The 22749-nt window shown below is 38.7% G+C and overlaps 1 protein-coding gene across 2 annotated transcripts in view; it reads right to left on the bottom strand.

Moving 5' to 3' along the window:
• Positions 1 to 3944: 3944 nt before the first annotated feature.
• Positions 3945 to 22749, bottom strand: part of LOC116310347 (RNA-binding Raly-like protein) — a 115855-nt gene continuing 97050 nt past the window's right edge. For both annotated transcript variants that reach the window (XM_039617035.1, XM_031727112.2), the window contains 4 exons: positions 14834 to 14950; positions 12260 to 12429; positions 9823 to 9861; positions 3945 to 7877 (listed from right to left, as the gene is read on the bottom strand). In XM_039617035.1, the coding sequence (XP_039472969.1) occupies positions 9829 to 9861; positions 12260 to 12429; positions 14834 to 14950 (320 nt within the window). In that variant the 3' untranslated portion in view covers positions 3945 to 7877; positions 9823 to 9828. The remainder of the gene's footprint in view (positions 7878 to 9822; positions 9862 to 12259; positions 12430 to 14833; positions 14951 to 22749) is intronic.

The following is a 22749-nucleotide window of genomic DNA, read 5'->3' as shown; positions in this document are numbered from 1 at the left end:
ATAAAACAATTTGGAAAGATATAGTGTAGCACTGAAATGCTTCTAATCTTGACAGCAGTGCTACATCTACATGAGGTAAATGTCTGTTCACACATAAGGGAAGTAAAATTGCTTGGCAACCCGTAAAAAATGATCTGGCTTTGATGAATCAGCTAGGAGGAAAGGGTTAATTGTGTACACTGTCAAAACGGCAGACATTAATCCCCCCACAAAGTGCTCAGGCTGGCCTGGTTATCTTTCTACCCTCTAACTGAACCTAATGACTTTGCAACACCTCATCTGTCACTGCTGTCATAACTTTTACTGATTTCATTAAAGCCTCTGCAGAGATTAAAACTGGGACTCTTCATTCTGCCTTTGCAGCCTGACACATTATTGGCAACGCACGCAGATTAATTTAAATATTTTCTGAATCAAAAAGTGAAAATATGCTCGTCATTCCCCCTCTAAGCTAACATAATATAAATGTTAATTGAGATTTGTGCAGTGCGCTGAGAAAATGGATATTTGCAATAAAGCAAATGCTCTCCAACTTTTGAAATGCAATACAGTATTGGCTTCTTCTGTGCTGTACATTTACAGTACACTAACTGAGAAAACACATTTAGACAGAAATGAAAATATATAGTTAGGATGGAGCACGAGTTATCAGTGAAGTGCTGCTTCTAAACAGGCCCTTCTTCCATTGCAGTAATCACTTTGGCGGCTGAGATAATTTAAAGATTGAATTTTATACTGAAGTGAGCTGATCAGCTGCTTTCTTCCCAAACAACGAACGACAAATTCGAAGAAGTGAAATTAATATGTCGGCAGCTACGAACACACGTGAGCTGACGGTTAAACCAGACTCGGTAATAGATTTGTTTAAATTAAAAATATATATGCACGTACAACACACACACACATTTCCAGAGCTGCCTAACAGGCAACTCTCCAGCAGCAGCAACACCACCACCATTAATTTTAATCTATTTTTTATTTCCCCAGCTGTGAAAATAAAAAATTCAATATTGCAGAAGCTTAACAGCTCCACTGGAATTAAAACTGTGTAGTCAGTTTTATCCCAAGGCTCACTATCATAGCTGAATATCGCCTTTCTCTCCACGGCACACGCTGCTGTCGTTTGTGTATAAATGAATAAACTCTAGTGCATTAAGCAGGGGTGAAAAGTTTTCTCATATATAGGTTAAACAGAAACAGCTGTGTGCATTCATGCCAACCGCTGGTGCTGTGGACTTGGTACAGCGGGGTAATTGTGTGTGGCATTGAAGCTGGCCCTCATTAACCTTACTGCATTACCTTTTACTGTGGATAAATGGAGGGCTTTAAATCAGCCATCTGTTGCTGCCCAGCTACCTCGCCAGAGTGGAAGTGACATACCCGAACCTTTCAAGGACATTAGTGTTGTAGACTAACAAGGAAGGGAGCTTTAATCAGACACAACAGCCCTGCAGAGCTCAAGCTGGTTGATTCTTAACATCTTTTATCTCACAATGCTCCCTTATGGAAGAATTTGCCTTTATTGCAGCAGATGTTGATTTTTTACTAATTGCAGGGCTTATTTTTAGAGAGACGCCCCTTGTGAGTGGATGAATGCAGCATGACTGTTGCTGGTTTGATTTGAGCAACACAGGGGATGGGAAAAAATGATTTGGGGGAGTAGGCACAATCAAAGAAGAAAACTCCATATGGACTAAAAACCTTATTCAACTGTGAAAAGGTTGTCTTGCGGAACCTATACATTTTAGTAGACGCTGCTGTTTACTCCAAAGAAAAATAAGAAAAAATAAGAAAGTGTATTCCAGCTATGACTTTTCACAGTTGGAGGATGAGCAATGTGATAATGTCAGCCAGTTTTCTGTTTCACCCTGCTGAGTTCTGCAGTCACACAGTGTGGACTCCTGTTAAAAACAAGGCCAAATCAGGGTCATAATCAGCCTTGGAATCACGTTGTATGTTCCCAAGTGAACCCCAAGAACTGGACTGTTTATTAATCTGAGTGAGGGCAAGTGTAATGAGTTTGGAGACTGCTGCTCGACCACAGGACACAAGTTTAAGTCTCATATGCCCAGCTGAAGTGTCCTTGAGTATGGATGGGATTTTTCAGCACCTCTAGGAACCTTTTTTTCTGTTTCCCTGAACTCTGAGCTAAAAATATTTTCCTAAACAAAGACATATATTCCCTGTCTCATTAATTCATCCTTTACTTTACAGATCCTGAATACATTTCCATCATTTCCTGAATGTCAGATAACTTTTTAGTTCTTAAAAAAAAAAAAAAAAAAAAAAAAAATTCCCCATTTTAGTTACCCATCCATGTCCAAGTATCAAAATCAGCAAGCATCAATATGTAACATATGTATGGTTTTTATTCAGCTATGAGTAGGTGTTTTTTTTTCACACCCATATACAGTTATGTGGAAAAAAAGTTTCCACAGGACCCTTTGGTAGCTCGCTGAACCACATTTAGCTGCAATAACTTGAAGTAATCATTTTCTGCTTTAGTCACTGAAAGTATTTTGCCCCACTCTCCTTTATAACATTGCTTCAGTTCACTGAGCTCTGAAGTTTGACTCAGCCATTACAACATCTTGTAATTCTTTTTGTGTTTAGCCACTCTGTTGCAGATTTACTTCTGTGTTCAGGATCATTGTCCTGTTGTATGGCCCAACTTGGGCCAAGCTTTTTCTGCCAGACAGACAGCCTCAGCTTTGACTCTAGAATATTTTTGGTATATGGGGGAGTTGATGGTTGTCTTGATGCGCTAGTCCTGTGGCTACAAAACAAGCCAAAATCCTCACTACTCCACTATCGTGCTTCAGAGTTGGCAATTGTGCTGATATGTTTGATTTAGTTTTTACCTGATATTTTCTTCCACATTGTGTCAAAACATCTTCACTTTGGTCTCATCTGCCTTGTTCCATTAGTGTTGTGGTTTGTTCAGATGCAACTTTGTAAACTTAATGTAAGCTGTGCCGTTCTTTGTAGAGAAAAGATGTTTTCTCCTGGCAACCCTTCCAAACAAGCCATACTTGTTCAGTCTTTTTCTAATTGTGCTGTCACGAACATTAACATTTGACGTGTTAACTGAGGCTTGTTGAGTATAAGATGCAGATCATGTATTTTTTGGATTTTCTCTGAGCACTGCATGGCCTGACTTTGGGTGAATATGCTTGAATGCCAGTCTATGCAGGCTCAGGAAGACTGCACCAGTAGGGCCACAGTCTTCCTGCAAAGAGTCCTATGAAAAACACTTTCTTTCACATGCCTGTAGTACATGCTTCATCACCATTCATTTTTACCAGTTCTATACTAATGCAAATGCATTTGGCATTTTGGAAACCTGCCTGTAAGACATCTCTAGAGTTAGGGAATGCAAAACATAGTTCAGTTTAAATGTGAATCAAGTTTATATTTAATTCTGAACTAAAATTTTAGATCGGAAATTAATTTGAAACGGGTCTTACACCCTTATTGTCACCTGTTTTCAAACCCTCTGTGCCAGAATTCAAATGACCTGCCAGCGACAAACATGGAGCCACACTTAAATTGTATTTATAAAAAGCTCCCGGTTGAAGGCACACAGCAATTTCAACTGGCAGCCAGAAAGACCGGTGCCATTAATGAAATATGACAAACTGCCATAATAGTGTCCAGTTTTCTGTTGACTGACATTAATTTGACATGTATTCAAACATTGTGCTGTATGACTTGTTAAAATGTCATTGTGGTGACAAGTGCGGCACATACGCTGCATAATCAACCACAAATCACGATTAAATGAGAAGTCTGAAATGGAGAAGGACACGGTAATGAACGCAGAGAAGGAATATGAAAGAGACACATCTTAATGATGCACCAAATATTTACAGACATCTGTAAACCATCTGCAAGTAATTATCACATCTGTTTACAATAAACGCAAAAGCTTTCTTTGTCCTTAAGTTCATATTTATTTGTAAAAGGAAACAGGTGCTCATTGAAACATTTGACTAGTTAAATGACACAAACAGGTTTTTTTTTATTGTTTGATAACACAAATTTTTATCTACAATGACAATGAAGTTTCTATTCATACAACAGTTATAATATAACGTTTTATACATGAACTGAAAATACAAAGTTACAGTAAACATGCCTTTTGATAAAAATATTTTTACAAAAAAATGTACATTTCTATACAACAGTTATCAGTTACACATCTCTACAAGTCCCACGATTCTGGTTTAAACCTGCAATTACTCCAACAAACTCTCAGTGTATTATTTTTGATTATTTTTAACTTTTAAAATTCATCTAGCCTTTTTGAAATAAACATGATAAGGGCTATTTACAGCGGAAAGAAAATCGAGTTGAGCCAAAAGTGTTCTAAAGTGACCCAGATAAATTACGACAGTTAAAAGCAATGAGGGTTTTTTTCTGTGTTTTTGCAGAATATTTGACACGTCACCATACTGTCCATCAAAAAACAGGCTACCAGCAAAAAAAGAACCCAGACAAAACCCCCTCCCCCAACACAAACAAACCAAAAAAGAAAAACATGTTGCAAAGCCATTTCCTTTAAACATGTTCGGGATACAAAAATAGTGCTAAATATTACACATTATCATCATTCACCAGATACTTATTTTGAATGAGCTTCAGGATAATCTTTTTTTGATTTTATGCATGTTTTTCCCCAAGTAGCCCTGCCAGGACTGAGTAGTGTATTTATAATATTGTGCAAAGTGACTTTCCATTTTCAAAATCTTCTGCTGAAGGGAGTTTATTCAACCAAATCACAAAACAAAATTTGCTTACCTACTCTTGTTGGCATGGAATTTTGATAGCCTTGGTTTGGTACTTTCAAGCTACAATAATTTTTGTTTACGCTTTTCAAATCACTGAACAATTAAAATCGATTCGAATACAACCAACACATTAACTGGTATTCATAGTTTTTGAGAACCAATATTTTCTCCACAGTCAAAAAAATAATTAAAAAACACCACAGATGAGTGTATTTTTTAGAGCAATTACGACACTGTTTTTCAAAAGAATGCTGAGTGATGAATTTATATTTTATCTTGATTACACCAGGGTCGATCAAACCTTCAGCAATTCAATGAACACCAACTTAAAAACAAGGTTTCAGCGTTATCAAGAAATGATTGAGAAAGTCTTTTGTATTATTAACAATATATTAATTATTTATAACCAATTTCTAATTTGGTATTTTGAGTGAATTAAAAATGTCTTATATAGCCTTCTTATGTATCCAGGATGCACCTTTTTAGTAGCGTTACTCCAAACAATAATCCTTCTTCATCAGGGAACCTTTAAACTATGCTAATAGCTTTAAAAGAATATGTATCAGCTGATCACTTTGTAGCATCAAGTAGCCGATGGAGCAACATGGTGCTAACTAGCTACATGGCATTGTTAGTTATTATAGTTCAACTACTAATAAGAACTTCAACAATCTCAAATATGTATATAACATACCATTTAATATAAATACAGTGGGCTGAAACTGGCCTGTTTTCTTCTTACTAACATTAACTATATCATAAACATATCTAAGAAAGGGGAAGTTCTTATTAGTACCTTTGATAATTCAGAGGTTTAGCACCAATCAGATGGTTTAATTCTGGGATTTTAAACTTATTTTACATTGTGGGCCACATACATCTGAAGTGGGCTGGACCAGTGAAACTACATCATAAATGTATAAGATTACAGAGGAGGTTCTGGCAGTTCACTGCCCACGCTGTTCTGTAATTCTAAAAAACCAAAGTTTTCATTAACTCACAAAACATGTCCTTTTAATTCAGTGGACTCACCAAGGACTGTTGATTGCGTCTGCTAGCAAAAAAACCTGCAAAATAAAAGCTCCTATGGGTCGGATATCCTCCCAGCGTGCAAAATGTCCCACAAAGCTTTTATAAGATGAAAACTAAAACTTTAGTGAGAAAAAAGCTGGGATGCCAGCAATAAAACGTGAAGAAGAAGAATGGAAAGATTGTGTTATCCCATCATTCTGTTTGCATGCCGATGTGTAGCAAGAACTTGTCAGTATCCAAATTCCAGTTTAAGGCTTTTATATTTTAATAACTTAAACTACAGTATTTTGAAATCTGGAGTCAGGGTGTGATTTATGAAACAAAACAGAGGTGTGGGAGTTGTTTGTTTTCCCCATGAAAATAATGAATGTATCACAGTGGTCCTATATACTGAGGACCACTGAGGCCAGTTAGAATATTTAGTACTGCTGTCAATGTAATGTCCATAGAACAACGACAATCATCCATTTAAACTACTTCATTTACAAGAATATTAATGGTGAAATTAATATGTGTAATAGACTCGGTCTCATGTTTTCCCCTTCGGACACAGGTGATCGACTCAAATGCAAGAACACAAACGGTGAAACTTTTTAGTCAAACACTGAAACACTGAAAGTTTTTAATGTAACGAAGGTGTGAACAGAATCTTAGCCGATATGCATCTTCATGAATGCTACACAGCAATGAGCTGAGACACCTGGGTCCCAACAACAACCTCCTCCCAGCAGGAACAGCGTCAGCTTCTTATTGTTTGAAATTACACTGCGGTGGTTACATTTGAATGGGGGAAAAATACCAGAGTAAACTTGATTTGAATAACGAACACGCTGAACGCGCTGACATCCATTCACTTGCGACGTAATTCAATTTGCAGCAATTTATGTATAATCAGGTAAATTATAATTGCTCAGCTAAAGCTGAAACTATACATAGATTGTTATGCAATCCACATAAACAGTTGAAGAAATTTCAATGTTTTCTTTTTTACTGTTCATAAGCTGCACCGAGTGAGCGGTCAAATCATCTCAGTGCCTAGTGAAGTTGTTTTAATGGAGCATTACGCTTTATTTCAAGTTCGATTATTCCAGAAATTTCGGGGTTCTGAATCAAAGATCTCATCCTGAGATAGTATCAAAGCCTGCCAATGTTTAATTTAAAATCATAACAAGTTCCACCATTTCAAAAAAACCTTACTTTGCTGGCTCGACTAGATAAAATGGAATCAATGCAGGATGCAGAAGGAGAGGGTGAAGGAGAAAGGCGCTGGCTCCTGAACAGCAGCAGTCCATGTTGGGATGCACAAGCTGAGCGGGGAGGAGTGCACTGAGACGTTAGGGCACTGCTCCCTGGCAGGAGGCCTGTGCCAGTGTTGGCTCTCTACCACAGGAAGCCCTTTCTGCTTCTGAAACTTGGCAGGAGTTGGAATATATGATGGAACAGCCCCACAGGGCATTTGTGTGATAAATGGATAAAGCTGGATAAAGTTATGCTCACAGCTATTGGCTTATGTATGAGTCAAATCCGAAGCAGACGGCAGCGATGTTTCATTCTTTTGCTGAATTTCCTACCACGGTCACAGATTGTTCTGTCATTTATTCATTTGATATTTGAGCATAAACAAAAATTCTTTGAAAAACAGAAATTACAGCACAAGGACATTTCATAAGAGCAGTAACAATAGATCAAAAACATTTCCATCTTTGAACATAATTTCATTTAGAAATCCAAATAAATCCTTTTATTCCTTTGACTTCGGTTTGATTTTTTTCAGTTTCAGGATTAGAGTGCGAGTTCTTCCAATGAAATATAAGTTGCACATGAAGTAAACTCCGGCCACTGAATTAAAATGGGTCTTGAATATATTTTCTTTAGAGATCATCACATCACATTTTGTTTGAGCTGCACAGTCAGGCATCTAAATGTGATCCGGCGTCTCTCATACACAACTTACAGTCCTGAATGGGTGTCTTGATCCCTTACAGACCATTTCCTGTCTCTTGAAGGTGATGATGAATTCTAATACCACCGACCAGGAGCGTCTGCTTCCTCACCCTAAAGAGATAAAGGAGAAAACTTATGAAAATACATTACAGAACTGCGTCTCCTCCTCAAACATGGTGAATGCTTATAATGCTGTAAATCTGATGAGGATTAAGCTGAATTTTAAGGCTCGTCCATTCTGAATGGCCTCAGAAATATCTTGGGAAGTGCAGAAATATTTCCTGGTAGCTGGAGCTGCCTCTCTAATCCTTCTGGACATGACTTATTGAGGTTCTTCTCACTGTGATTTGCAATCCTTGGTGGGCCTGCAAGCTACACATTCATATATTCTCTCGATCCTCGGGTGGGATTTTCAGGTTTTTAAATGTATGTGCTGTGAGGAGGTTGGGTGAATTGGCCACTGATGGAATTTCAAAAAGGCAGACATATGGAAAGAAAATGAAAAACTCAAGTGTAATGTGGTTTCATAAGAGTTGGAGAGGGGAATAAGCTGTTGCCTAAACTGAACATTTTTGCCTGTACATTAAGAAACTGTAGCTACATAGCAACTACATAGCATATGCTCATTTTGTTTGAAATCCTACTAGAAATCAAACAATGCAAAAGCACACAAATGATTAGCTTCATTGAGCACAAAGATGGGGAACAGAGGAAAATAGCTAGTCTTGTCATCAATGGCAATGAGAGGGATCAAGAGGCCTTTATTGGCAAATAATATAAGCTCATGTAAGCACAGAGTCCGGAAAGGTAAAAAGTAGTGCTGTCAGCGGTAACCTCGTTAAAATGACGTTAACACCATAACCGTATTAACGCAGCAAATCTCCGTTAATGAGTTAGCGCGGATTGCCCCGTGCGTGGGGTTGCATAGAGCTAATGCGTTAATGAGCTAACTGCGCTAACGCGTTGACGGCGATCCGCGCTAGTTCGCTAACGGAGATTTGCCGCGTTAATGCGGTTATGGCGTTAACGTCATTTTAATGAGATTAACGCTGACAGCACTAGTAAAAAGTTAGAAAACCAGGAACACATGCAGCATAACAACAGGGAATATAAACAGGTATCTCAAAGAGGAGGCGGGCTATGAATACAGTGAGGCTTTGGCAGCATGTGACCATCAGAAACATGGACAGGTCCATTGTCAAAAACCCCAGCTATGTTAAGAGTAACAGGGTATCAGTGCTCTGTCATTAAGACATGGACGAATCACACCAACTATTATTCCACTAAATTAATATTTAAATGTTCATAAGACCGTTATAGTTTATATTCTTTCAGCTGCAGCCCTTGGTAGGTGTAGCTGGGAGTACTCTAAAGGTTAAATCGAAAAGCGGAATTCAAATGTAGCCTTATACTATGTACAAAATATGATATAATTCAAAAGAGTTACAACAAATAAATCAAAATTGGTTCCAAAAACAACAGAGCTCTGCAGCCTCTAATGAAGAGAGTTCACCTTAAGTCATCCAACACCAAAAGAAGACTAACAGAGTTTAACTTCGTGCTACGTCTACACTGAGCTACTCGTAAACACTGCCGCGCACCCATGCTGTGAAGAGCTAGCTAGCACCAAGCCAACTGATGATGTGGCTGCATCATTACCCACACCCTGAGAGGCGAGAAGCAGGGAACTCTTTACCTTAGGCCTCACCATTCATATCCCCTTTCACAAAATTCAATTAGATGAATGTTGTTTATGGGCAGTTCTGGCCCATTGGAATGTCATTATTGCTCCGTCTGTCGAATTTGGTATTAGATGCCCTTCAGTGAAGCTGGTCTTCCAAATGTCACGGAGCTTATGACTTAGGAGATGATTAACGAATGTTTAGAGAAGCTCAGGACACAGTTCAGCAGCTACGGTTTCTAATGAGGACTGGATGTAAGGTCTTTAATGAGGGCAGGCTGCAAGAGCCCCCCCAGAACCTTTTGCAGTCTTTTATTACGACCTCACAACCGCTATAATGGACACTTAGATCAAATAGAAATCTAAAGCTCTTACCTGATCTCAGTTGTCAATATCCGATACGTGGTTTTCTATCTGTAAAGGAGAGCACATAGAGGAGGTTAACATCACAGACATGATACAGCCTTTTTAACTGAGCACAGAGGTTGTATTTAATCTTTTCTAAAGGTCACTGCTGATATACGCTCAACAAGAGCAGCCATGCCAACCTGCAGAACAGTCTTTGTAGCACATTATCACAAAGTATGATCAATGTGACCTTCAGGAAACAAATAAATCTCTTCCACCATGCCTCTGAAAAATAATCTCTTCCATTAGTGAGGACACGGAGCTTTCATCTAGGATAGCATGGCCATGTTCACCTGCTGGGTAATGGCTAATAAATAAAGCATAATAAAGAAAACAAGGCCAGTGAAATCCAGATAAAACCTGTGACAATTGTTTCCGTGTCACTACTTGAACTTGACGATTGTGAAATGGAAAACATATTTAAAACGTTCAAGAATACCGTGTATTGAGGATGCTTTGAATAGGTGAAGCCAACATGCATTTTGGTTTTGTTCCCTGGGACCTTCACCATACATCACATACATCAGTCTCTTTTACTTAACAGCAGTCTATTTTTCAGCTGAAATCACTGGCGTAATAAATGTGCGTCTAAGCCACAGCTGACTGAGATCAACTGGCTGAGTGAATACAATCAATATAAGCATTGTGGGAACTATCGCGTCAGCGGAAAGACTGATTAGTTTCAGTTTTAGATTTTCCTTGATTGGAAATAGTAATCTTTTTGAATTGTTGGTAGTTTGAAACATAAACATATAAATGCCTTCTTTACTTTCCACCACCTTCCTCACTGGTTCTAGGGGTTTTGACCAGTTATGGCGTTTTTATGATATTTTAATGAAAAGATTGCTACAACTACACAAAAGATGTACTGTGGTGTTTCATTAAGCAATCCTTCTGTTATGCTGATTTCTAAATTACGCTGTCACTGGCTAATGTCAAGTATTTGAGCAATGCATTAAAATGAAGGTGAAAATAATTTTGCTCAACAGACTACACGTCTACGTCTAGGTTCGATTTGTTGTACATTCAGAGATGCTCTTCTTCATACCTTGGTTTTCAAAGTGGTTATCTGTTACTGTCGGCTTCCTATCAGCTTGAAGCAGTCTTGCATCAACAAGTTATTTTCACCAAGAGAACTGACACTCTGCTGATATTTTCTATTTTTCAGATCATTCTCAGATCAACCCTAGTGATGGTTGTGTGGGAAAATCCCAGTAGATAAACAGTGTACAATACTCAAAAGTCTGGCAACAACAACCATATCACATTCAGACTCACTAACATCACTTTTAGTGAACTGCTGATACCAACATGGATATTGACACTTTACACTTATAAAGGCAGTTTATGTAGGAGAGAACAGTGTGTGATGACTTCTGAGATTAATCGTCATCAATCTGAAAATCACACATTTGAATGACCTTCAAATCACTGTGACTTTTGCTTTCTACAATAATTAATATAACAATGTACACTGTACATCAGAGAATCTAGACAACAAAACACACCTTTCAGCTTTTCACCTATTTTGAAACGATTTTTTTGAGACCTAAAATGTCTCTAAAGGACTTTGGGACAGCTTCTGTTGTTTAAATGGGCTACATACTGAACTATGAGGATAGAAACAAAGGATTGATTCATTACTGATACCAATGCTGGCGTCAATACTATTAGTATTTGGACTGATCTGCCCACCTCTAATCACCTCTCTTTCCCAATTTTGACTCTCGGTCTTTACTTCAGCAGGTGGTCTTGACCATTTCTACATGCCTAAATGCACTGATGTTAACAAGCAGGCATCTATATATATATCTATATAGTATAAAACATAGTGTAATATATAATTATACAAAACCGACAAAAGTGATAAGTTTGTTTTTAGTGAGATAAATTCATGTTTTTATATGAACCCCGCTGAGAATTTGACATTTTCCACTAAATTATTATTTTTAAATAATCCTAATAATTGAATCTCTTTGTGGGATCATCTTTTGTTGGCTTCTTCTACTGACCTTGTGAAAGAAAAAATTTGAACTGAACCTTCACTTCACGGTTGGACCCACACCACTTCATGTCAAGTCTGTCTTAAACGCTCTCCTATGTGTCTTGAGCCCACTGCTTTAATTATAGCCTGTAAGCATGTGTATGTGTGTGAGCCTGTGCCTGTGTGTGGGCCTGAGAAGAGGCTTACTTCCACTGTTTCAGCCAGGGTCGACAGGGAGAAACTGTCAGTCCGGACACCCTCACCATTCACTCATGTGAAGCCCCCGCTCTCTTAGATCTGTGGCCATGAATAATTCTGGAAAATTAACTTTCAGAAGGCGAAGACTGTCTGCCCACTTGAGATCTCCCAAAGTGCCTTGCTTTCTTCCCCCCTGTCAGGCCTGTCAACCGTTTCTCTTACCAGATGGTGGCTACCTTCCTCGTCATAGTCATCCTCGCCTCCATCGGTCATCTCTCCCGCCTCTACGTCCAGCGCCCCCTCGCCGGCCTCCTCTCCAGAGTTTTCTGCCGTCTCTGACACAGACTCCTCATGCAGGGAGTCGCAGTTGTCCTCATATTTTCTCTGAGCCTCTGAGCGAGAGAAAGGAGGCCACAGTGAATGAAGTGAGAGTGTAACCAGAGCCTGTATTTTTCTTTGATAATAATAGTAGTGGGCTGCCTTTTTGCTGTTTTCCCAGTTGTGCAGAAACAGGCCATGGTTCTCCTTACACTCAACTGGACTGAAGTAGTTTGTCCCCAGCAAGCAACTGGGTGACTAACACTACTTTTTTATTTGAAGCAGCAAAACATCAACATTAGGGTCAAAATTCTAGCATTTTACAGTGTTTAGTTTTTACAAGCGTGACATGTTTCACTTTTTTTTCCCAATTAACAGACGTATGTAGAGTTCTTAACAAATTTACGAGACCGCCTGTTACATAAAAAAAGCAGGAATGCACGTACGTTTTGACAACAAATTTTTCAAAAACTGCTAAAAAATTATATCACTATCATTTTTAATAACAAATTGAATTCACGTTTCTATTTGAACACTGGACTTCTCTGAGAAGTCAGAAATGAATCAAGAGTAACGTTAAACCACTCAAATTATTTCTGCTCAGGAATGTAAATCATTTCAAAACTTAAAAAAACAAAAGCTTTACAAGTGCTTTACTATGTTTTTTTTACTAAATTGGAAAAATTAATGAATCTAAAAATAATAATATAATTTTAACATTAAACATATCATGTTGAGTAAAGATCTCGTATATACACTTGGATTAATGATTACACAGACACCAAAAAATGAGTTTTGGTAACTGTTAATTTAGAACAACTGGGTAATGTTACAATAAATCTGTTCAGTACTCTGCATGCTGAAAGGCACTGCTGGTAACATGTTTTTTATTGTGCAAGGGTTCAGACAAGGCGTTGGTACTCCATGAATAGCTTCTTATAGAGATCAAACTAAATTTTAGGGGATGTAACTGCACTGAGACAGAACACCTGATTTGCATTTAGATGGAAAAGGATTTAGATTTAAATTTTGTATAGTTTGCATTATTTAAAACAAGCTCAAATATACAAACTCCACTTTTGCTAGCTAGCTACCAACAGATGTGTCAACCCCTGGATTTGCATACAGCTTAGGCTTCCTGTTATTTGCCTCCATTTTCATCTTTTCTTCATTTATGAAGCCAGTTCATTTAAAGCTCCGCTATATGTGCATATTTAGGTTACAGTGTCGCATGTCTGCATAAAATTATCCAGGCCATTTAACATTAGGATTATTTATTACACAAATTGTATTTGTTTCAAGATGTATCTGTGAAAACACATTTTATATCTTATTTTGGTTTCTTTTTATGTTAAACCATCATAATGGCTCTTTAGTGTAGTGGTTAACACTTTTCCTGAACAAATCAGAGATCCCTGGTTTGATCCTGGGAGGAGACACAGATCACTTTGGGATTAAGTCAGGATGCACATCCAGTGCAAAGAGTTTGCCAGATCCAACATGCAGAGCTGCCCGCTGTGAGTAAGCGGCCCTTTATGAATAAGGGATCAATCCAAAGTAGCTTTCTTTATGTATGCAGCTTTACACTGAATACCCAAAATGTCTGTGCAGCCTAGTTTAAAACGTTTTACACAAATGTTTTGAGACCCCAGCCCCAATATTCTCCTCATATCACAGTTTTTTATGCTTTATTTTTTAATCTTGATGTTAACTGCAGAACTTTATTCCCGGAGAGCACAGAGAAATCAACATCCGTGTTTTGTCTCTGACTGCAGCCAGTTTTTCTGCACCTTAAGAAAAAGAACTTCCAAGGTTAAACATCTGGCGAGCCGTGACTTCTTGATGTCCGTTTTAAGACTGGCTACCTGTTGCTTTTTGAATTCATTAGAAAATCTTTTAAAACCTTAATTGAGGCAGTCTGAACTTCTATTCAAAAACAGAACAAGTGAGACAGACAAAAGATGATTTGTAATAAAAATTTAAGGATATTTTATAGCGAAAAGATGGGTACATTTTGTAGTAAATTGCCTCCGGTTTTTCATTTATCCGCATTAATTTTTCATTCTCACTGCTAACAAGCTCCACAGCAGTTTGCCTAGAACGCAGCCGGGAGCCGGGTTGATTTACTCGGTCTTCAAGTGCCGTGGAAGTATAAGAGAGAAGTTGAAAAAAAGCCACACATGGTGACAAATGTGCAACATGCACTTTATGGCATGTAATTTAAATGACCTTCACACTGAGCTGCACTCTGAGGCTGTCCTGTAGTGAAGGGCACTGGTGAAGACCTCTCATATAAACTGAGTCAGCATGGTGTTGACGCCTGTCTGCTGTTATGACAGAGAGCTCTGCTGCTCTTATCTCCCACAATGTCACTAAGACTTATGAACAGTCTATGCTCTTAATTTCCCTCCCTTAGTGGCTGGTGTCCTTTTTCCCTTTTGTTCCCGTCTAGCTCAGATTCTGCCGTCTGCTTCTCACCGGTTTCAGCTCTCTGCTGCTTCTCAATCTTCTCCAGGCGTCCCAGCAAAGAGTCAATCTTCATCTTGATCTGAGTGAGCTCTCGTTTAATGGTCTGAAGTTGGTCCGTCTTCACTACTGAGGCACAGAAATACAAAACGGATTTAATTTGCATACTCATTGTAATGATACACAGATTGCCTGCCTCCATCATATTAATACTCTTAGTCTCGAGTTTTGGATGTCATAACATCACTCTGACTCACACTTTCCTCAGGGAAGAACATCTCAATCTGGCCAACTGAAAGCTACCCTGCTAAGACTGTGGACCTGCTGCTTTCAATTTGAAGATTAGTGCACGGCTTACGCCCACCATGCTGTGCAGTGCTGCTCGAGTTTTACTCAGCAGTGCCAATATCTGAACAAACTGTGTGCGATCGCTCAGTAGATATTAGATGATGTTATTAAGCATGGAGATGGCGTGCACCTTAGGGTAGTACCTGCTTGGCTGAGTGCATATTGTACATTTGGTTAGTGTTATTGAAAATTCATCATTTCCTGCTGTTTGAAATGGCTTAAGTGTTCACAGCATGAAGCAGCCAAAGGAAATGGGCTGTATTTGTATCTATGCTGTTAGCATAGACTGTAAATGAAAGATGGACACTACCAGTACCAACCAGGCTGTTTTGCAGCCATGACAACTAGAAGTCTTGTCACAAAGGAGGAGATCCATCCGTCCATACATCCATGCATCCATCTATCCTCTTCCACTTATCTAATTCAGCATTGCTGTGGGGCTGAACCATATCCCAGTTGTACTGGACAGTTTACCAGTCTATTACAGGGCTAACACATCAATAATCCCATTCACAACATTCACATCTATGGCCATTTAAGAATCTACAATTAGCCTAATAAGCATGTCTTTTGACTGTGGTTGTCATGGTACTGGGTCTTTGATGTTCTAGACTCATGATTCCAGTTTGTTTATTATTGTTTTGATCATGGATAGTGGGTTTTCTTGTACTTGTGTGTTTTTGATGATGTTGTTTATCCCTGGTGATTCAGGTTTATTTTAAGTTGTTGAGTTTCCTTAAGCTTTTCCCTCTCTATCTTGTCCTCAGTTTTTTGTCTGTACCCCCATGTCGCTCTCCCTCTCTCCACATCTCACTCTCTCTGTGTCCCTCTCTCTCTTTGTGTCTCTCTGTTTCTCTTACTCATGTCTCTGTGTTTTGTCTCCCTCACCTGTTCCCATGTTCCTCTTTGTGTTTTATCCTCGTCTCCCCAATCTGTCATGTGTTCATATGTTTACTTAACACCGTTTTAGTGTCAAGTTCACGTGTTTGTACCACTTCCTGTTTTATTTTGATAATCCTTGTCTCTTGTGTATTGTGTTCAATTTGCTTTCCTTACCATGTTAAGTCTTTTGTTCCCGCTGTGTACCAAGCTGCATTGCCTGAATCTTCCCCTTGTGTATATATTGTCTCCCCTTGTCCCTCATCAGAGTCTCATTCTCCCTTGTGTCCCCCAGGTTTCATGGTTTGTTGATATTTCCCAGTTCAGGTTCCCTGTTGCTTTTTGGTTTTTCTTGTTTTTTGTATCACCCTTAACCAAAGGAAAGCCGTTTTTTAACTAGTTTCTGTTATCTTGTGTCATCTACATTTATGCCTCATTTCCTCTCCACACCATCTGCAGCCCGCAAATCCTGACAGTGGTAAGAAGCCGGAGTACCCAGAGTGGACCCACCGAGGCACAGGGAGAACATGCAGAGTCCACACAGATGATTCCATGTGGAGAATCTAAATGCAGGACTGCAAGGCAACAGTGCTGACCACATCACTACTGTGCTGCCAATTTATGCAATGTAGTTGTTTTATTGAATCAAGTAAAAAACTAGCTGAGGCATATCGAGACCATAAACTCTTCAGGAAAATGATTACTGAGGATCAAGAGGAGTAATTTTCTCATAGCCAAATCAAAGGATTCGCCCCCTCATGGCAATCAAAGAAACATTTCCATTCCTGTACTCGAGGAGCTTTGGTGTTGCTGAGCTGGCTAGTGCTTTTGGCCACTGCTAAAGTTTTTGCTGTCACTCTAATTGGTTTGTTTTCGTTAGCCTGATGATGGCCTCCTTCACTTTGACTGACAACCCTTTGTAGCTCATACTGAGAGCTCCAGTGAACAGCTACCCAAAGCAAATTCAACACTTTGAATAAACTCTAGGTTGTTTATCAGCCTATTTTTATTGCTGAATGACAAGGGAACAGACCCCACCTGGCAATAAAACCGCTTGTCAGTCTACTGTCAAATTACTTTTGAGCCTGAGAAAAAAGTTAATGTAATACTTTTATTAAACCCCTTTGAATTGAAGCTGAAAGTCTGCACTTTTTGACTCTCTGAGTTTCAATCCACTATGGTGGTGTAACAGACGTGAAATCACAAAAATCAAGTAATTGTCCAAACACTTAAGGAGCTGACTGCATGTCTATAGCAGACAGACTAATTGCTTTTCAAAGAGTGAGAAAAATTCGGGGACAAAAAAGGAGCCATCAACGACCCCGATGAAGGCCACGAGCTGAGATGCATCGCACTGTTTCTACAAGGACTCTTAGACATCCATTAGCAGCTAAGCACATCAAGAATGCCAAGATTACAGTTTCTAAATATTAAACAGATTTAATTAAATTCTCTGCCTCTCTTTTCCAGGAAAGTACTGAAAACCAGTAGTTCTTATAAATTCAACAAATCTAACTCAACCCCAATCAACTGAGACTTTGTACCTCTGAAAATGTTTTCCATTCAAATTAAGCATTAACAGCTTCCAACAGAGGAATAGAGAATACATGAAAAGAAAAAGAGTTTACCTTCCCAGTAAAAATGTAACTTAGAGTTGTGTAAAATGATCTGAAAGTTGGAACACTTGAATAATTGAATTCATGTATTTTATCTTACTGCAGATTCATTAGTAAAACTGCAACTTCTTCACAGTTGAATCCATACAAGTTTAATTTATGCACGTGCACAACTTCACATTATTTCGTAAACAGTCAGGGGCCTGTGTCATAACACGAAACTGTACTTTTGAATGATTAAGTAGGCTAAAGCGAATAATTCTGCTCGTAAGGTAAACAAACAAAAAAACCTTCAAACGATATCAGTGTGTTTCAAAGCCACTTTTGCATTTCACACGCTCACAGTTGCGTGATCGTTGCTTCACTTATAGAGCCGCATGAGAAACAGGCGGCACAATTTTCCCTCCCACAGCTTCTGTTTACTGCCTTATAAATAATTGCTCTCCCCTACCTGCTGCACTCGGGGTCTAAGTGTTCGCTGCACAATACACAGCTGACGTTGGAGTAAATGAAGTGTAACTCTATCATGTCAAAGTTTGAGTCTCAACCTTGATATGTCATATGGAAATAACAACTGCCGAATAAAAAAAAATAAAAAATCAACGTCATAACCAATTCAATCTGGTCCGTCTCACGGCTGCTGAAATGAGGGTGTACTCCTCAGCAGCTTGAACTGAGCAGATTAAAGAATTTAGACCAAACAGTAATAAGATAATCTCATTCCTTACCCCTCTGAAGCTGAAATGTGTCATCTTTTGAGAGGAGGGGGGGAAAAAAAAAAACAGACACCAGAAGTTGAGAAGAAAACATAAAATTCTTTTTGACACCTATCAGATTCTGTCAGGGCTGGAAAGAGGACGGATGAGCGCTCCGTAAACACACCCACGAATTCCTGTAAAGCTTCAGCTGGAAAAACCAGAGACAGGAGAGGCACACTAAATCAAAAAGTAACTTGTCTGGTTATCATTGTCTGCATGTGGCTCTTTAAGTTGGCTCCTGTGATGTACATTTACGCCCACATGCCATCACAACGCAAAGCCCATCCAGTGTCTACGAGCTACTTTGAACGATCTGAACTAATGCATAAAACATAAACACCTACACTTAGAGAAGATGTCAGTGCGTGATAATAACAAAAAATACAAAATCCTGACATATTACCTTGTGGTAAACTAGATTCCCCCCGAAAAAGACTTTTTAATCTGTCACCAGAATTCGTGCTGAAAAACAAACACAACAACTCTCCCTCCAGTAGGATCCAATTCACACTACACAATATTTGTCAACGTGTGCTTTCTTTGAATCGAAGCGGTATGATTAATGTGTCCATGAAAAAGAGTGTGAGCCCATGGTGACACATTGGAGGCATTAAATAAGTAATGTGTCAGGAAATCCCAACACCTATTCTCATGTTGTTTTGTAAAGCAACCTAAAATCTGTGGAAGAGCAGAAAATTGATCTTTCTGAAGGTAAAAAAAGGGGAACAGTAGATACGCAATCATATCTCTACAGGGCACATACTGACGTATCTCTATCTCCTTCTCGGCTTTACCTCCTTCCATTTGTGCAAACCAACATCGATGACTAGACACACATATACCACCCACTTCCCTATTCCAACATTATCTGAGCTCACTCTGGGCAGCTTCCTCGTCGTCCTTTGATGATAAGAAAATGTGGAACAGTTTCTAATTTATCGCGGCCTCCAGGCCTTTTTTCCTTTTGTGCTATCAGGCGCATAAGCTGCAGAGAGAAAACATGCCCGTCCTAATCCAACATTGTATCATCAGCGCAGCATCTTTAGATAGCTCGAGTTAAAGGGAAAGGCTGGGGAAAAAAGCCATTGTTATTTAATAAGCATCAGGAAAGATTTAGGGAATGAGTAATGGGTCTAATTTTAGGACCTCATGATGAACGGCAGACGTTTTATCTTGGGGATAGTGAGACTCTCTTGAATCACTGGTCTATGAAGATTAAACTGGACAAAGAGTTTTAGGGCTGGTGATGCTGATGTCACTTACCGGGTTTTAGGACATTATCCTTTAGTTTTAATTACTGGAAAACAGTGATTTTTCTGGAACATATGTACCTCTTCTTAACCACATATTTGTAAGTATTCAGTAAAACTGCAGTAAGCTCGCTTGTGTACACTCCCACATGGACTTGGTGCTTGGTTTGTTTAATTATTTAGGATGGTATCCAGTTAAATCCTCACCCAAACTGTTCAGTTTGAAAGCGTCACAATTTTGGCTGTGCTCGGCAGTACAAGTTCCCAATGTCACTCTTCGACTAGCTGTTTTATTAACCTTAGTTTTATATGCAGAATAGAACACAAAGAAGAATTAATTATGTTTTTTTAAAACTCAGCTAATCTGAAAAAGTAAAAAAAAAATCCCCTGATACTAGAAACCACAGTGACATTCTGAAATGTCTAGCTCAGGCAGACCGACAGTCTGAAATCCAAAGATTTTCAGTGTGTTATTATAAAAGGGTAGGAAAACCTGAAATTATTCCCATTGGAGGAGCCGGATTCAGTGAAAGAAAGAGTGGCTTTAGAAGAGAGGGGTGAGAGTGGGATATGAACACAGCACAGAATCCAAAAGCTTCATTCATTCAAGTTTTCGCCAGCACAGCCAATCAAGCCTTAATCCTTCAAATGTCTGCGCCTATTAAATATTTTAAATATCTTCTTAACGCAGACAACACACGCTACATGACAATATAAGGTTTATTATAGTGATTACACGATTTCCTCCAGTGACAGCAGCTCCAGTTTCTTGGGGACTTGTTTGTGCAAAATGCATTGTGATAAAAATGAAACAGCAGGAATATAGTTGTTAAAAAATCTGCACTGTGCTCTAACAATGTAATCCAATGATAATGTGACTTGTAGTGAAAAGGAATGCTGAAGTTTTCATATCGATTACACGGTTGCTGTACTGGCCTGCTTTGATCTGTACACTCCAATCACTTAACAACAAGGTTATTTTTGTAACATTTGATTTTTGTATCATTGCTATTGAGTTTTTATCCCTGGTGCCTCTGAGTTTTGTTATCTAGATTTATTGTTCATGGTTTCTTGTCTGATTATGTTAATTTTGTTTGTTTGTTTCCAGTCTGCATTCCTCATCAGGTTATATAATCTTTAGTTAGCATCATTTGTGTTTCCTTTCTGTCTCCCCAGTCAGTGTTTAATGTCTCCATGCTTATCTCCTGTCACTGTGTCAAGTCCCCATGTCTTAGTCCTGGTCTCAGTGTTTGTTACTTCCTGTTTTATTTTGATAGTCCCTCATCTCTTGTCTCTTGTGTTTAGTTTTGTTTCCCCTCGTCTCGTTAGTCTGATTCCATTCATCTGTGTTCCCTGGTGTTTCCATCTCTCTAATTACCTGGTGCGGTGTCTCCTTTTGTTCTTTGTTGTGTTGTCTCTTGTGGTTGTGTCCTCACTGAATCAAATGTTTGATTTTCCTAGTTTTGGTATTCTTGTATTTCGTACTTTATTTTAGTTTAATAAAACCACCTTTTAGTATACTCCCACGAGTTTGGGTCCTACTGCCAGCCACACAGCCTACTGTGTGACAGCTATAAGTGATTCTTTACCTCCTTTAACTGTAAAATTGAAGAGCATATACCTAGAATTTAACTCCAGACGCTTTAATATTTATCTCACCTCATGCCTTATCCTCTTAGGCCTCAGTCATACAGGTCTATAGACCAGGTGAGCGATTTCTGAAGGTAGGTAAAATTGTAAGATTGTTTTGGCCACTAGCAGATTCTCATGGTTATCTGTAGTTTGAAATGTGTTGGTTGCAACCGAAAGCGACAACTTTTAAGGTGAAGTTGAACATTGTCCGTTTTAAATTTCACTTTGTTAACAGGGTAATTAGCTAGTGTTTGCAGAGAACTTGGTATCTTCTGTGCAAACTATGGGTGACAGTGGAAATCTGTCAATCACTAAAGCAATCACAAGGTCTTCAGGGCAGCACTGTGCTTTTTGTGGTCATTTTCACTCATCCAACAGTCCAACACTGTTTTGCTGAACCTTGTGGCAGTGGTTAACATGGATGTATACAAATAAAGGGCTTGATCTGAGCTTTCCCAGTTATGGACTTCAAATCCAAAAAGTAGAAAAGTTATAGCCAAAATCATGGTATTCACCACTCACTTGATCTTTGGTATACTTGATTGAAATTTTAAGCTTACTATTTTTTTCAGTTACTATTTTAAAAGCTACTAGGCTGATACATGTTTTTTTATTATCAGGATTTGCAAATTTCATTTTGATTTATTTGCACAAACTAGGATTATTATTATACATATTTTTAAACTCGATACCACCCAGAAAAATAATCAATACCAATTTCAATACGAAAAATAAAAAAAAAATTAAATCGATTTTATTTTTTTAATAAATACTAGAAAAATACCAATAATTAAATGGTTATTAAAGTATGAAATACAAAATATTTTAAAGCTAAACTTGAGATTGCGATTCCTGTAATGGAATTGGTTAACCCAAAAGTATGTAAAAAATTCCCTAAAACATATGTAACCTCATGATCCAGTCATCTAATGACTGTCTCCCACCCCAACCCACCCCGAGTAAATTACTGCTTGTGTAGCCCAAGTGGTTCAAGCTGCCCACACTAGCCCACCCTTTTGCCTGGACAGGCTAACCTTATTTTTCTGTCCAATCTATCTGGGCCACAGTCAATACAAACAGTGATTTTTCATGGTCCTGGCAGGGGCAAATTAGTCTCCCAAACATACAGCACCACTGCTTAGACAGAGAAGAGAATTCATTGACTCTGTCCAAAAAGAGGATGGGAGATGGTCTTTTTTTGCTCTTCTCTGTAATACCAACTGCAGCTGGGTCCTCCTGACAGGCCTTACCAAGCTGCTCTCGCTGATAACACTGGCTAGACAGGCAACAATGAAACAAACACTGTAACCAATTACACAGGCTGCGGATAGAGACAAACGTTTAGAGAAACACAGCTGACCACAGCTCCACAGAGATGGCCCCAATCTCACTTTAATTACATTTAGGACGTTATAGTGCATCACCAGTTAATCAGAGCACCAAAC

The sequence above is a fragment of the Oreochromis aureus genome, linkage group 9 (genome assembly GCF_013358895.1).
Source record: "Oreochromis aureus strain Israel breed Guangdong linkage group 9, ZZ_aureus, whole genome shotgun sequence".
Lineage (NCBI taxonomy): Eukaryota > Metazoa > Chordata > Actinopteri > Cichliformes > Cichlidae > Oreochromis > Oreochromis aureus.
The sequence above is the reverse complement of the archived record's forward strand: the minus strand, read 5'-3'. Positions and strand labels throughout refer to the sequence as shown.